The sequence below is a fragment of the Saccopteryx leptura genome, chromosome 3 (assembly GCF_036850995.1).
Source record: "Saccopteryx leptura isolate mSacLep1 chromosome 3, mSacLep1_pri_phased_curated, whole genome shotgun sequence".
Lineage (NCBI taxonomy): Eukaryota > Metazoa > Chordata > Mammalia > Chiroptera > Emballonuridae > Saccopteryx > Saccopteryx leptura.
In genome coordinates this window covers 346,438,899-346,451,647 of record NC_089505.1, presented here as the reverse complement: position 1 = coordinate 346,451,647, position 12,749 = coordinate 346,438,899, and the positions used below count along the sequence as shown (strand labels likewise).

General features: G+C 40.9%; 1 protein-coding gene across 1 annotated transcript in view; it reads right to left on the bottom strand.

The window, feature by feature from the left end:
* PKHD1L1 (PKHD1 like 1) overlaps positions 1 to 12,749 on the bottom strand; it is a 163,462-nt gene that overhangs the window by 858 nt on the left and 149,855 nt on the right. The window contains exons 73-77 of the mRNA XM_066379362.1: positions 10,877 to 11,221; positions 6,782 to 6,933; positions 6,252 to 6,398; positions 5,757 to 5,910; positions 2,077 to 2,370 (exon numbers count right to left, since the gene is read on the bottom strand). Coding sequence (XP_066235459.1) covers positions 2,077 to 2,370; positions 5,757 to 5,910; positions 6,252 to 6,398; positions 6,782 to 6,933; positions 10,877 to 11,221 — 1,092 coding nt within the window. The remainder of the gene's footprint in view (positions 1 to 2,076; positions 2,371 to 5,756; positions 5,911 to 6,251; positions 6,399 to 6,781; positions 6,934 to 10,876; positions 11,222 to 12,749) is intronic.

The window sequence follows — 12,749 nt, the reverse complement described above, 5'->3', positions numbered from 1 at the left end:
AAAGTCATAAAAAATGCTAGGAACAATATAATTTACTAATGACTTAAAAATAGAACTTTCTGAATTGTGTAATATCCCAAAGTTGCCAGGAACAAACAGTATGACGGTCAGTAAAGATAATTAGTAACTAGTGCATAATGAGGAAACACAAATGCACAAATATATATTTAGCAGTATTATTTGTATCCATATTTTAATACTCTGAGAAGAAAAAAATGAACTTAAGCCAGTGATTTCAGCCTTTTTCATCTCATGGCACACATAACCTAATTACTAAAATTCTGTGGCACACCATAAAACACATATTTTGTCTATCTGACAAAAGAAAATAATTTTGATTCCCTCACACTGGACAGCTACTGTTGCGTTGGCTATTGTAGTTTTTTTTGTTTGACAATCTAAAGGAAAAGAGGTCAGTGCCCCTGACTAAATAGTCAGGTATTGCATGTTTTAAAAATTCTTTTGGCACACCAGTGGAAAATCGCTGACTTAAGTAATACCTGTCACTCTATTATAAAGGTGTTACTTTTATTAGAATTCTGGAGATAGGAAAAATGGCATAGAAATAAAATAGCCTGTGTGCTGGTCATATTGTCCATTGGCTTCAAACCCAGCCTTAGTCTAAGAAGGATCAGCCGGACAGGTCGGAGAGATGGCGCTGGCAATGACTGAGATGGGGTGGCAGGAGGACAGGCTCACTGGAGGGCAGTGACCCGTGAGGAACATGAACAGTTGAAGATGTCTTTTTTTATTCCCACTTTTTTCTTTGCTTCTATCACATCCCTGTGCTGGAGCACTTTCCCTCCATTTCCACACCTTACTCACTTTTTTCTCTTTTTTTTTTTTTTTTTTTTTTCATTTTTCTGAAGCTGGAAACAGGGAGAGACAGTCAGACAGACTCCCGCATGCGCCCGACCGGGATCCACCCGGCACGCCCACCAGGGGGCGATGCTCTGCCCATCCTGGGCGTCGCCATATTGCGACCAGAGCCACTCTAGCGCCTGGGGCAGAGGCCACAGAGCCATCCCCAGTGCCCGGGCCATCTTTGCTCCAATGGAGCCTCGGCTGCGGGAGGGGAAGAGAGAGACAGAGAGGAAAGCACGGCGGAGGGGTGGAGAAGCAAATGGGCGCTTCTCCTGTGTGCCCTGGCCGGGAATCGAACCCGGGTCCTCCTCACGCTAGGCCGACGCTCTACCGCTGAGCCAACCGGCCAGGGCCCACCTTACTCACTTTTTATAATCATATCTGGAAAGCCAGCTGTTGTGGTGACATCAATAATTGTCTCGAATCATTGTAGCCCACAAGGACCTCTCCCACCTAGTCATCTTGCTAACATTCCCTTTCTTTGTCTCTCTGCCTGCGCCTTGTGGTACTAGCACTTTGACCTCCCTTCATGAAACCATACCTCCAGTATTCTCAGCACCTCGCTCCATGTGGCCCAGGCCATGCTAATAGAACGCAGCATCTCGTGGCCACAGTGATTTGTTCTAGAACAGGCATGTGACATGTGACGTAAGCCAGGGCAACGGCAGAGCTTTGGGAGATTTGCTGGAAGTGTTGGGAAAGGGGTTCTATGGGTCTGCATTAGCTGCTGGGCCAGCAGAATGTAAACATGAAGATGCTGGCAGTCTCTCTGCCCCGACGGTAGGGGTACTGGAGAGTCTTCCTGAGAGTGAATCTACCACCGCGATGAATGGATCAACAGACAGAGAGGCACAGGGGCTGGGAGACATCAACTGAGTCCTGGGGTCTAACTGTGGCAGAAATTAGACTGCTTCTGGACTTCTCAGTGAAATGAATGTACTTTACTACCGAAACCATTTTGAGCTGAGCGTCTGCCCCTTGTAAGTAAAGAAGAGTCCTGAGTTACCTGCCCTACTCATTCCCCACCTTCCCCTAGGCTGCCTGGCAAAGTGAGCGACAGTCCCTGGAGTTACCCCTTTCTCAGTGGCTGAGACTTGTCTTTGAGCCCACAGTGACACCACGCACAAGCGAGGAACGCTGTCTTTACTCAGTGACCGTTTACTGGTAGCTCGGTATGTGGAGACACACATATAAAAAGTGAACTGGGCTTACCTAGATTTACGTTCCAAGTCAAAACTGCAGTCATAAATATTTCCAGGAGCAACACTCTTCCCATCAGACAGCTAATTACTGTAGTCATTATCTGGGCAGCGGTGCCCAAGGTGGACGCTCTGCTGCTGCCACTGCTGCTGCTGCTGCTGCCGCTGCTGCTGCCACCACTGCCGCCGCCGCCGCCACCACTGCTGCCACCACTGCTGCTGGAGACAGACTGAGCAGGGAGGCTGAATGCCCTGGATTCCACCCGAGCAACATTATCCAGAAGAAACTCAATCTTGTAATTTTTCCCTAGGAAAAAAATCAGTGTGGTGTTTGGTGTCCTTTTATTATTTGTATTTCATAGACTTCCAATTGGGTTTTCATTGAATTAAAAATAATGTATAATTCCTAACAAAGCACTTCGGAAACTGAGTCAAATGAATTAGTGTCAGTAAAAACAAGTGTACAGGGGGCCTCCGAGTTTGAAGAGTTCAACCTGCTGGTCAACTATGGGCAGGACTCTGGGTAGATTTTTCTTTCTGTAGCATCAGCACCTGCTTTTTAGGGCTGTCCTAGCACCCAGGACTGGAGAGAGGCTGTTTGAAATGAGGGACGAGACGGACGAGAGGTGAAGGTGATGAGCCTCTTCTTCATCCCTGTCTGCTTGAGGGAGGAGTGGAGAAGCCTCAGACTTACTGGGGGGTGGCGGAGGGAGGAAGATAGATACTGAACTTTTATTTTGAAAAGAGTTGAAAGAACAGTATAATACCCATGCGTATTATACTGGCATTTAATTCAACATTTTAAATTTTTCCCACACTTGCTATAAGTCTGACATTATTTTTGTGATGCAAGATGGTGACCCTTTCTTTTTACCGAGGTAGACAAGCTTGAAGAAACACTTGTTAGAACTTTTTAGAGAGTGAAACATAAAAAGCTCATCTAAATGTTTTCTAATCCACATGTTAAATATTCCCAGTTTTAAATATGAGATAATATATTTTTCCATGACATAATTTCTTCTGGGATAACTGTTATCATTAATAGTGATTACCACACAGAGAAGACTTTGCAATACTTGTACAACCCTAAAGTTTTATTTCCTCTGTTTATTTTTTAAATTATATTTTCTAAAAGAAATCTGTTTTCATTGTTCTTTTTTTTCAGGAGAGAATTTAGATCTTGACTACAGTGTGCTTTCATAAATAACAATAATGTGTTCTATAACTTTCAAGAAAGACAGGCATTGTTCTATAGACTTCTACCACGTTAAAATTCATGACAATAGTATAGTTAAGTCTTTTCTTTCTTCACTTTGAAAAACTCAATTTTTCTGGCAGGTGTATTTTTTTCTTAATGATTTTGATATATAAAGAATTTAGGTTCCTGTTTTTTCTCCTGAAGTATTATGAGGAAGCCCAAGCCAGCCTTGTGGGAAGGCCACTCCATGGAGAACTGAAGAACCCAGACAACATCAGGATCAAGACCTTGGGGCTGTACCTATCAGGAAGCCATTCCAGCAAAAGTGTCAGACATCAGGGAGCAGATACGAGCCATTTTTGCCCAAATCCCATTTCATTTGCTCACACTATTGCGAGCAAATAAAATAGTTGTTATTTTAAGCTGTTAAATTTTGGACTGGCTTGTTATGCAGTACTGAAAACTAAAATAAGCATTAAGTATAATTTAGGATGCTAGGTAAATAGGATTCAATTGTTATGTCCATTAGTAATACTATTTTTATCCAGGTTACTCAAAGATGCAGTCCCAGCTGTTAACTTTCTTCAACTCTTTCCTCACCTATTGCTCATATCCCCATTTTCTGTGTTCGAAACCACAGCCCACAGCCAGGTGGCCCCTGCTTTGCTCTTTATAAACTATAAGAGGAAGAGCGCATGCTGCCATGCTGTCAGGCTACAGTCTAATCTGCAAAGATATTTCCCATAGTGCAGTAATTGTGGGGGGCCCTACTATGAAGAGTTACAAGAAAGACGCTTTGTTTATCTTGTCATATGTGCTTTGTTATTACTATTTTAAAGTGGTTAATCTACAAACTGGCAAATTCATCTAAAGATAATGAAGAGATGACTACACTTGACTTCCCTTACTATCTACAACCAGGGTACTGAAGCCCTACACTTGAAGAAAAAAATAAGCAAGAGGAAATAAATTAGGAGCAGTGAGTTTTCTCCACAGAAAGTCAGATAGACATTCTAAGGGAAGCTTTAAACTCTGAAAGAAAATTTACTGTATAAAAGGAGAGTGCTATTTTGTTATCATGATAAAATACCAACACCTTTATCATTGCTTCAGCACTCCAGTGATCTTGGCTACTTTGGGACATTGTTATTTAGAAGTGGTAGTTTCAAGACCTTGATCTCCAGGTTGGGTCTTTGCCACTGGGCACTTCTTGGGTCCACCTTTCTTGGGAGGTGGGCAACCTTCTCTGCAGCTAGGGTTCTTGTCAGGCGCTTCATTCCCCAAAACAGGGTCCCAGTCCTGCCACTATTCAGGCAGGCTGTTCAACAATCTGGCTCTGCCCTTAACCAGCAGGCATGTGGAATACTCAGGGTCCCCATCCAAGGGCACAACGTTGAACACATTGCCATTTAATCCTCGTCAAACACTAGGTTGAGATATTGCCACTTGGTAGGCAGACGAAACTATCTACTGGGGCATCATCAAAGCACAAGAAAATAAAAAATATAGAAAAAAATTTTTTGGAATAATATTGTCGATATTTATTGATTATGAAAAAAATGACTATTGTTGAAATTATTTTACTTATTGTTTTTGAAATAACAGTGGTAAGAAGTGGGAATGCCACTACACAACTTTTCAAAAGTTAAGGCCTATCAAAGTCTTAAATGGGCCCCAAGTTGAGGTAAACAGATCAATGGAGGCTTGTCTCAAGTATAAGCAGTTTATCCATTTCATTGTTTTAGGTACTCTATAATCCATCACCAATGGAGATCTATTTTTTGGACATATCATTTTGGCCTCTGTAGAAAGGCTTTTACTAAATGGCGTGATGCCATCACCCCAAACGGTGATAATATTAGAAACACTGCTGTGGAAGTCATGTCTGTATTTACTATAACAATGTTGAAAATATCACTTAGTATTACAGTCATTGGGTGTACATTATAAGAATTTATAAAGGACCTTTGTTCTGATCTCAGAGCAACTTACGAGTCTTCACGGCAACTGGTTTAGGGTTTATCTGATGGACACTGTGAATCATAATAATGCTTGTTTGCTCCTTTGCATTGGCTTTCAGAAAGACGAGAACCTACTTGCCAGCCCAACTCTGACCTTCTGCCTGGGGTGTTAAAATTCTATGAGCCTGTCTTATCCTTTCTTTTCTTTAATTTGAAAATCTGTTAATTGTTCTTATTCTAAATGTAATGATACATATTGAGTAAAAATTTAGACAAATACATAAACGGATAAAAACATAAATCATAAGGTAATTTTGATGTATATCCTCAAACAACCTGTTTTAATTTCTTAGTTGCTTGTTTTAATTTCTACTTTGTTTTGCATATTAAATATATTTTTTGTAAAGCTAGACTAAATGTTTTCTGAAATAAGGCAGAGTATAGGGTTCTGATGTCTATAATTTATTGACCAGAGTATTATAGAATGCTTTGTTCAATTATAATATATGTGAGGATCCAAAATAGTTCACTTACCTGTTCTAAGAAGAGTAAGGTCCGTATAGTTGGCCCAACAGCTCCTAAATGGAATTGTTGTATTTCCACTAAGACCACTGATTTGATTATTATTGGAGTCCTTTAGTATGGCCTTCAAAGTCAATGAGGTAATCCCCACTGATACACAATTATTCTAAAGAAAAAAAAATTTTAGCGAATTCTAATTGTCCTGTCTCATGCTGTTCTTTTTAAGACATGTGAAACTTTATTTTTTAAAATGCCTCATTACAAGTTTGAAATATGCAGAAGTCTTTTCTTACAAAAGAGTTCACAAATATGGACAATGGAGCAAGTTCATGGAAAAGGAACCTTTTTAAAACAATAAAAGACAATAAACATACATGTTAGTCTGACTTCTAAGGGGCAGTGCCATCTTCAGGATGCCAGTGTACCAGGATTAGTAAAGTTGGTTCACCCTTGAGGATTTATAGCTTAATTCTTCCACTTAAAAAAAAGCTTTGAGTTATAACTTACATCAGAATCTACTGCCTTTACGGAAGGCTGCTGAGGAAACGGCTGTCCTAGCTGCACTGCCACGGGCTGAGTGACCACTGAGAGCGCTGACACGAAGGCCACATGGTGAACAGGAAATGCAAACCTTTCAACTGGCTGGGCAGTCACCTGTGAATGGTCATGAGCGATGAAGTATTTTCCACATGATAAACTACATTCAGTAGCAAACCCATCTGAAGTATAATAATCAATGTTTATTTAAAAATATATTCAATGTGTGCAAATATTATTACAATATTTCCTCTAGATCAAATTATGAAGAATTGTTGTAAATATTCAAAGCAAAGCACATTTATTCTGACAAATAACTTTTTAGATGATAGGCTTCTTTTTCAACTAGTTTATCATTTTAGTGGCACCATAAAAAATAACCAATAATAAATTAGACATGCCTTCTAAGTTATGGTCATGAAATAGAAAGAGCTGAAATAAGAAATTAACAACAATGTTTTAAATAGCTGAAGTGCATTTTTTTAATTGTATTTTCTTACCTTAATCCAACCAGAATCACTTGGGCTGGGGATGGGATTGGTAATAGATATAGAAGAGACATTAAATCCAAAGGTACTATTGGTTTTTCCCAAAATTACAGCTTGTCCAAGAGAAGCAGCAATTTCTTGGAGTTCAGCTGATTGCATCTGACCTACAGGGAAACAGTATTAGGACATATGGATTAAAAGAGTATGAAATTGTGGAAACATGTGAGAGTTTTTCACTTAAGTTTTTGTTTGTGCTGCTCCATCCACTGTATGGACTTCTACAGCTTTCTAACTGTACATGAGCTTAACATGACAAAGCCAAATCAGTGAGATTAGGAAAATAAAGAACTCAGTAGAATATGTTTTAAAGCTGGAATTAAAGAGAAAATGAAGTAGACAAAATAGGTGCAAGAAAAAATGAATGAAAGCATAGTGAGAAAATATATGTCTTAATTTTATACTTTCCCATGTTATTCTTTGTTTAGAAGTGAAGCACTATCATGCACATCTATCATATTCTTTAAAAATTTATTTTGAAATTAAAGGATTAAATTCACATTATGTGCTAACTGTATAAATTACTAACAAATGATTACTTTTTCTGGACATTGATGATTTCAAGGCTTATTTAACAGTATGTAGCTGCTATATCTGCTTCTCACTTGGCAGAGAAGTCTCTGTCCCCATCCACTCCTTAGCTTATGAAGTGGCAGCTCTGTTCATCGTGCTGCTCTTGTCAGGAACTTGTGCTTGGTCTCTTCTACTCACCCCTCACCTCACCCTCACACCGTGTAAGCAATCGCCAGTGTCTACATCTCTGTGTCCTCATTAATCCCAGTGAAAGACATCATCGGTGGATTTACTCAGAGAGCTTTCTTACTGAACTGGCTTTCTTGTATCTATCCTCTCCCCCTTCCACTCCATTCTCTACACTGGAGTCAGAGTGATCTTTTCAAAACCAGCTGTCACCAGGACAATGTTTGGGTGTGGTGCAGGCCTTTCTAACCCCTTTTCCCTAGATAGCCGCATCTTCCACATCCGGAGTGCTGGCTTGAGGACTCTGATCACTGAGTTTCTTCCATTAAGGCTCAGGAAGAAGGAGGCGATGTCCTAGGCCAGCAGGTCTCACATGATATTTTGAAAAATCACAGTCTAAGGTAATTTTAGTTCCTGTCAGTTTAAAAGGTCTCTAGTGGTTGACTCCAACTCTTCTGGATAAATGCTCAGTCTTCTAGGTTCCTCTCTCTCCCGCTACTTCCGCTATGCACTCTTCTCCAAAATAGCACCCCAGGCATGAGGGCTCAGGTGACCTCAATGGTAGCAGTACAAGGGCTTCATGTCCAAACACTACTACCACAGCCTGTCCTCACTGGATTTTGGTATGGAGTGGCAGGTTTGACCTGGTCTACACTTTGACAGGTACTCTCTGACCATTTGACATGTGAAAGTGTCCATATCTGTTGACTGCCACCTGGAAACCAAAGACCTTAAGTTGAGGAGCTCTTATTCCTGACCTCAGGAACCTGCTTATTGAGAGTCCCCTCAGTACCTAAGGACCCCTTTCTAGGGCATCTGGGAACCCTGGATATCCCGACATTCTGTGAAGGCTGGAGAGCCAGGCCTACTAATGCACATTTTTCTTTTTTGCCATTTCCCAATATTTTGCTGTGATATTGCTCTATGGCAAGTTGTAGGCTTTCCTTGAGACTCAAACTGTATCCCAGTCAAGGCCTGGGAAATACACCATTGGTCTCTCTCTCCCTCACCCCCATTTCCATGTTCAAAAGTGCTTTAAGGGGATAGAGGTTGAGAGGAATTGGGTGTGAGAAAATTGAGATCACAAATGGAAAATAAGTGATAGTTTCTTTGTATATTTGAGGGGCAGTACACTTAATATAGGACCCCAATACATATAAGGGCTTACCAGGATTTCTAAGAGTCAGTAAGCAACCATATATGAACCATGGACTCACTACAATGCCTAGGATGAATTAACAGACTCTGTTGAATTTAAAGCCATGACCCTGTAAATACAAGTAATTATAGGGTTGATGAAGGGAAGTAATTGGAGACAGAGCAGAGAACATCATGAAAGAACTATTTATAACTCAAGCCTGTGCCTCCTGTTTCCTTCAATAAAGAGTTTATTAGCACCTCCCCTCCACATGCAAGCCTTTCCACAGGCTCAACCTGTGAACAAGGGAAAAACCTCCTGCCTGCCTAACTGGTAGAACTCCATAATGAGAACATAGCTCACCTAGAGAGTCAACATTAATAATACTCCTGGGAAAATGAGTAATGAACCCTAGTGGCAGAAAATGAGAGCTTCACCCAGTGCATAGGTTTACCCATAGAGAGAGAGCCAGGGAGTTTAATGAAAAAGGTGCTGGATAGCAATAAAGGGGATTAGATTTTGAGTCTGAAATTTATACAATTTGAAAGCTGTCATTAAGAAAGAGAATGCAGAAAAACCTTACTTTTGAAACACTTATTTTATTTTATTTTTTTTAGCGAGAGAAACAGACAGAGAGAGGGACAGATAGGGACAGACAGACAGGAAGGGAGAGAGATGAAAAGCATCAATTCCTTATTGTGGCAGTTTAGTTGTTCACTGATTGCTTTTCATCTATACCTTGACCAGGGGGCTGCAGCCAATGACCCCTTGCTCAAGCCAGTGACCTTGGGATCAAGCCAGTGACCTATGGGTTCAAGCCAGTGACCATGGGGTCATGTCTATGATCCCACACTCAAGCCAGCGACCCCATGCTCAAACTGGTGAGCCTGTGCTCAAGCTGGTGACCTTCGGGTTTCAAACGCCCTAGGCCAATACTCTCTCCACTGCGCCACCTCCTGGTCAGGTTGGAAACTTTTATAACATTCAGTGATCCGAACATATAATTAAATGGAGCGTTTCCCCAGGGCCTTTACAGTTAAAGCACCTCCCATGACTTCTACAGGTGGAGGGCCTGAAGTTTAAGCTTCATTAGCTGGATGATAACCCTCCTCTGACAGAGACCTAGATCTCATCCTCGTGGAGAGGGCAGCTTTTGTTTGACCACTGGACACATGGCATTGTTTGGAATTAGCATCTGCAGATTAGCAGCAGGAAAGTTCAGTTGCATCTCAATAGGGGCTTGTGCAGAGTGCAGAAGACCACCCACCTTGTAGCAGGGACTATTAAATCCAGAGGGCACCATGAAGGCCTGAGGTCAGGAAGCCCCTTGGTATTCAGATACCAAGTTGAACAGACTGAACAGATGGAGAAGAAGAAAACATGAAGACTGAGCATTCACCCAAATGCCCAAAATGCGTCATTCTATGGAAATGATTAAAACCAGCAAAGACACCTGTGATGGGACAGTGGAGTTTATTTTTATCTGATATCTAGAAAAGGAGGGTATGGAGAGTGAAGGAGAGAGAAAGGGCAGTGGTCAGTGAGGCTGATTAGATTAGTTGTAGGGGTTAATGACTGGACATAATGCTTGCATATTTGTACCTGCTGGGTAAACCTATGATTTTATTATGGACATCTATCTCACCACTTCACTGCTCACAATCTCCGAGGGCCAACCCTTTCCTTGGGCTTTCCTTTCCACAGTATTTTATTCTACTCACAAAGACCTTGAGCTCTTCTGTCTAGCACCAGTCCGCTTCTCAGCTCCATTGCCAGCAGCTCCCTTTGGCTCCTTCCACTGCAGACCAGTTGGCCCTTTACCGATTCTAATACACCAAACTCTCAGGACTACTCCTCAGCCTTGAACTTCCTCCCTCCCTCTTTTCACTGACAACCATCTTCATGTTTAATCTCTCAGCTATAGGGCCACTTCCTTCGGTCACTTCTCAGATCTTTTTTATGTCAGGTAAAATCCTTTTGTTGAATTTATTAATTGCTACAATAATAAAATAGAACCTCAAATTCTTTTGTAACTACTAAATAGGTTAGGATTACAGGATTAGGGCACAGAAAAGGGTCTCTAGGTCTTTCTAGGGCAGGGATGCGGGGTTGGTGGGATTTCCTGAGGCCATGCTTACCAAGCCTTGAAGGGGTTATTTACGGGTGTGGATTTGGTAATTACATTGCTCTGTCTCAAAGCCTAGTCCTCATACCTGTGGTGTCATTGCTTATGAAGAGAGGGGGAGGATCTCCGATCTCCAGATCAACTGTGAGTCCCGTGGACCTCTTCTTCCGCAGACTCCTCCCTCCTGTTATTTTGCTGATACGGATTTTGTCACTTGGTATCTTTAGGAACAAAGCAAGATTTCTAACCAGGTGATGAGAACTATAAAAGTCATCTTCTGTTACAGCAGGCATGTGGAAAGATACAAATATGGCTGCAGTAGTGTGGATTTCAACAGGTACAGTTCCTTTAACCAAAAGGTAAAGCATCTGATAGGTTTTATCAAAGTAGTTTTCACCCAGGACAGCGGAATTCAGGCTAGGAATGAATTGCTCTATGAAGAAAAAAAGCCAAAACAGCATGGTTAAACATACTTATATGATCCCAATTACCACGTAGTATTTAATATTTGTTTAAATTTAGAAAATTCTGAGAGTTCAACATTACCATTCTTTCATAAGAAAGAAAGTATGCATATTGAAAACAAACCAGAACTGACAAGCAAAATTAAAGTAAATCCTTTAAATACCTTTAATAATCATTACATATTAAATTTTTAAATTAAAAATTTATTAAAAAGTAATTTAAAAAATAATCATTAGATGCCCTGACCAGTTGGCTCAGCGGTAGAGCGTCGGCCTGGAGTGCGGGGGACCTGGGTTCGATTCCCGGCCAGGGCACATAGGAGAAGCGCCCATTTGCTTCTCCACTCCTCCCCCTCCTTCCTCTCTGTCTCTCTCTTCCCCTCCCGCAGCCAAGGCTCCATTGGAGCAAAGATGGCCCGGGCGCTGGGGATGGCTTCTTGGCCTCTGCCCCAGGCGCTAGAGTGGCTCTGGTCGCGGCAGAGCGACGCCCCGGAGGGGCAGAGCATCGCCCCCTGGTGGGCGTGCTGGGTGGATCCCGGTCGGGCGCATGCGGGAGTCTGTCTGACTGTCTCTCCCGTTTCCAGCTTCAGAAAAAAAAATAATAATAATCATTAGATATTAAATTTAATTTAAAAAACAGTATCATAAACAGTGTAAATGAGAAATAAAATCTAAGAATTCAGGGGCCAGTATTATAATTATTTACATGTTCAGAACTTTAAAGCCTTGACTGAAGGCATTTGGTAATTTAAAAAAATGTAAATTTAACTATAACAGCCACCTAGTTTGTGCCATGATATATATCAAATCAGTGCTTCTATTTTTAACAAGACAAACGTATGTACTACAAATGAAATATATATTAAAATATCCCAGGAGGATCTTACACCAATACAACAGGTTTACATTTCAGCCAGAAAAATCTTTGATCAATGCAAAACAAATTCAACTAAATAGGTAAATTTTATAAAAGTGATTGAAATTATTATATACAATGAATGAACGTATGTATACAAGATTTTATGGCGGAGTTTCAAAGAGGTAATATATCTACTAACATATATTGAGCCCTGACAGAGGCTGAATTGTATAATAGTGCTGGAATAAGACGTGTAGATTTTTACATTTCATAGTCAGGTTTACTAAGAAAAAGAACTTAAAATTTTAGAAAGAAGGGGATATTTTTTATGTATATATGTATTTTTAGAATTTATTCATTTTAGAGAGAAGAGAGAGAGAGAGAGAGAGAGGAAGGGGGGAGGAGCAGGAAGCATCAGCTCCCATATGTGCCTTGACCAGGCAAGCACAGGGTTTCAAACTGGCGACCTCAGCGTTCCAGGTCAACGCTATATCCACTGTGCCACCACAGGTCAGGCATAGGAGAGGGTATTTCTTATGAATGTAATAAACATTCATAACAATGGCATTAAGAAGTCATATCATTATTACTATCTTTTCTTTAATACCTACTAGGATACATTCTAGATGCAATTTGGT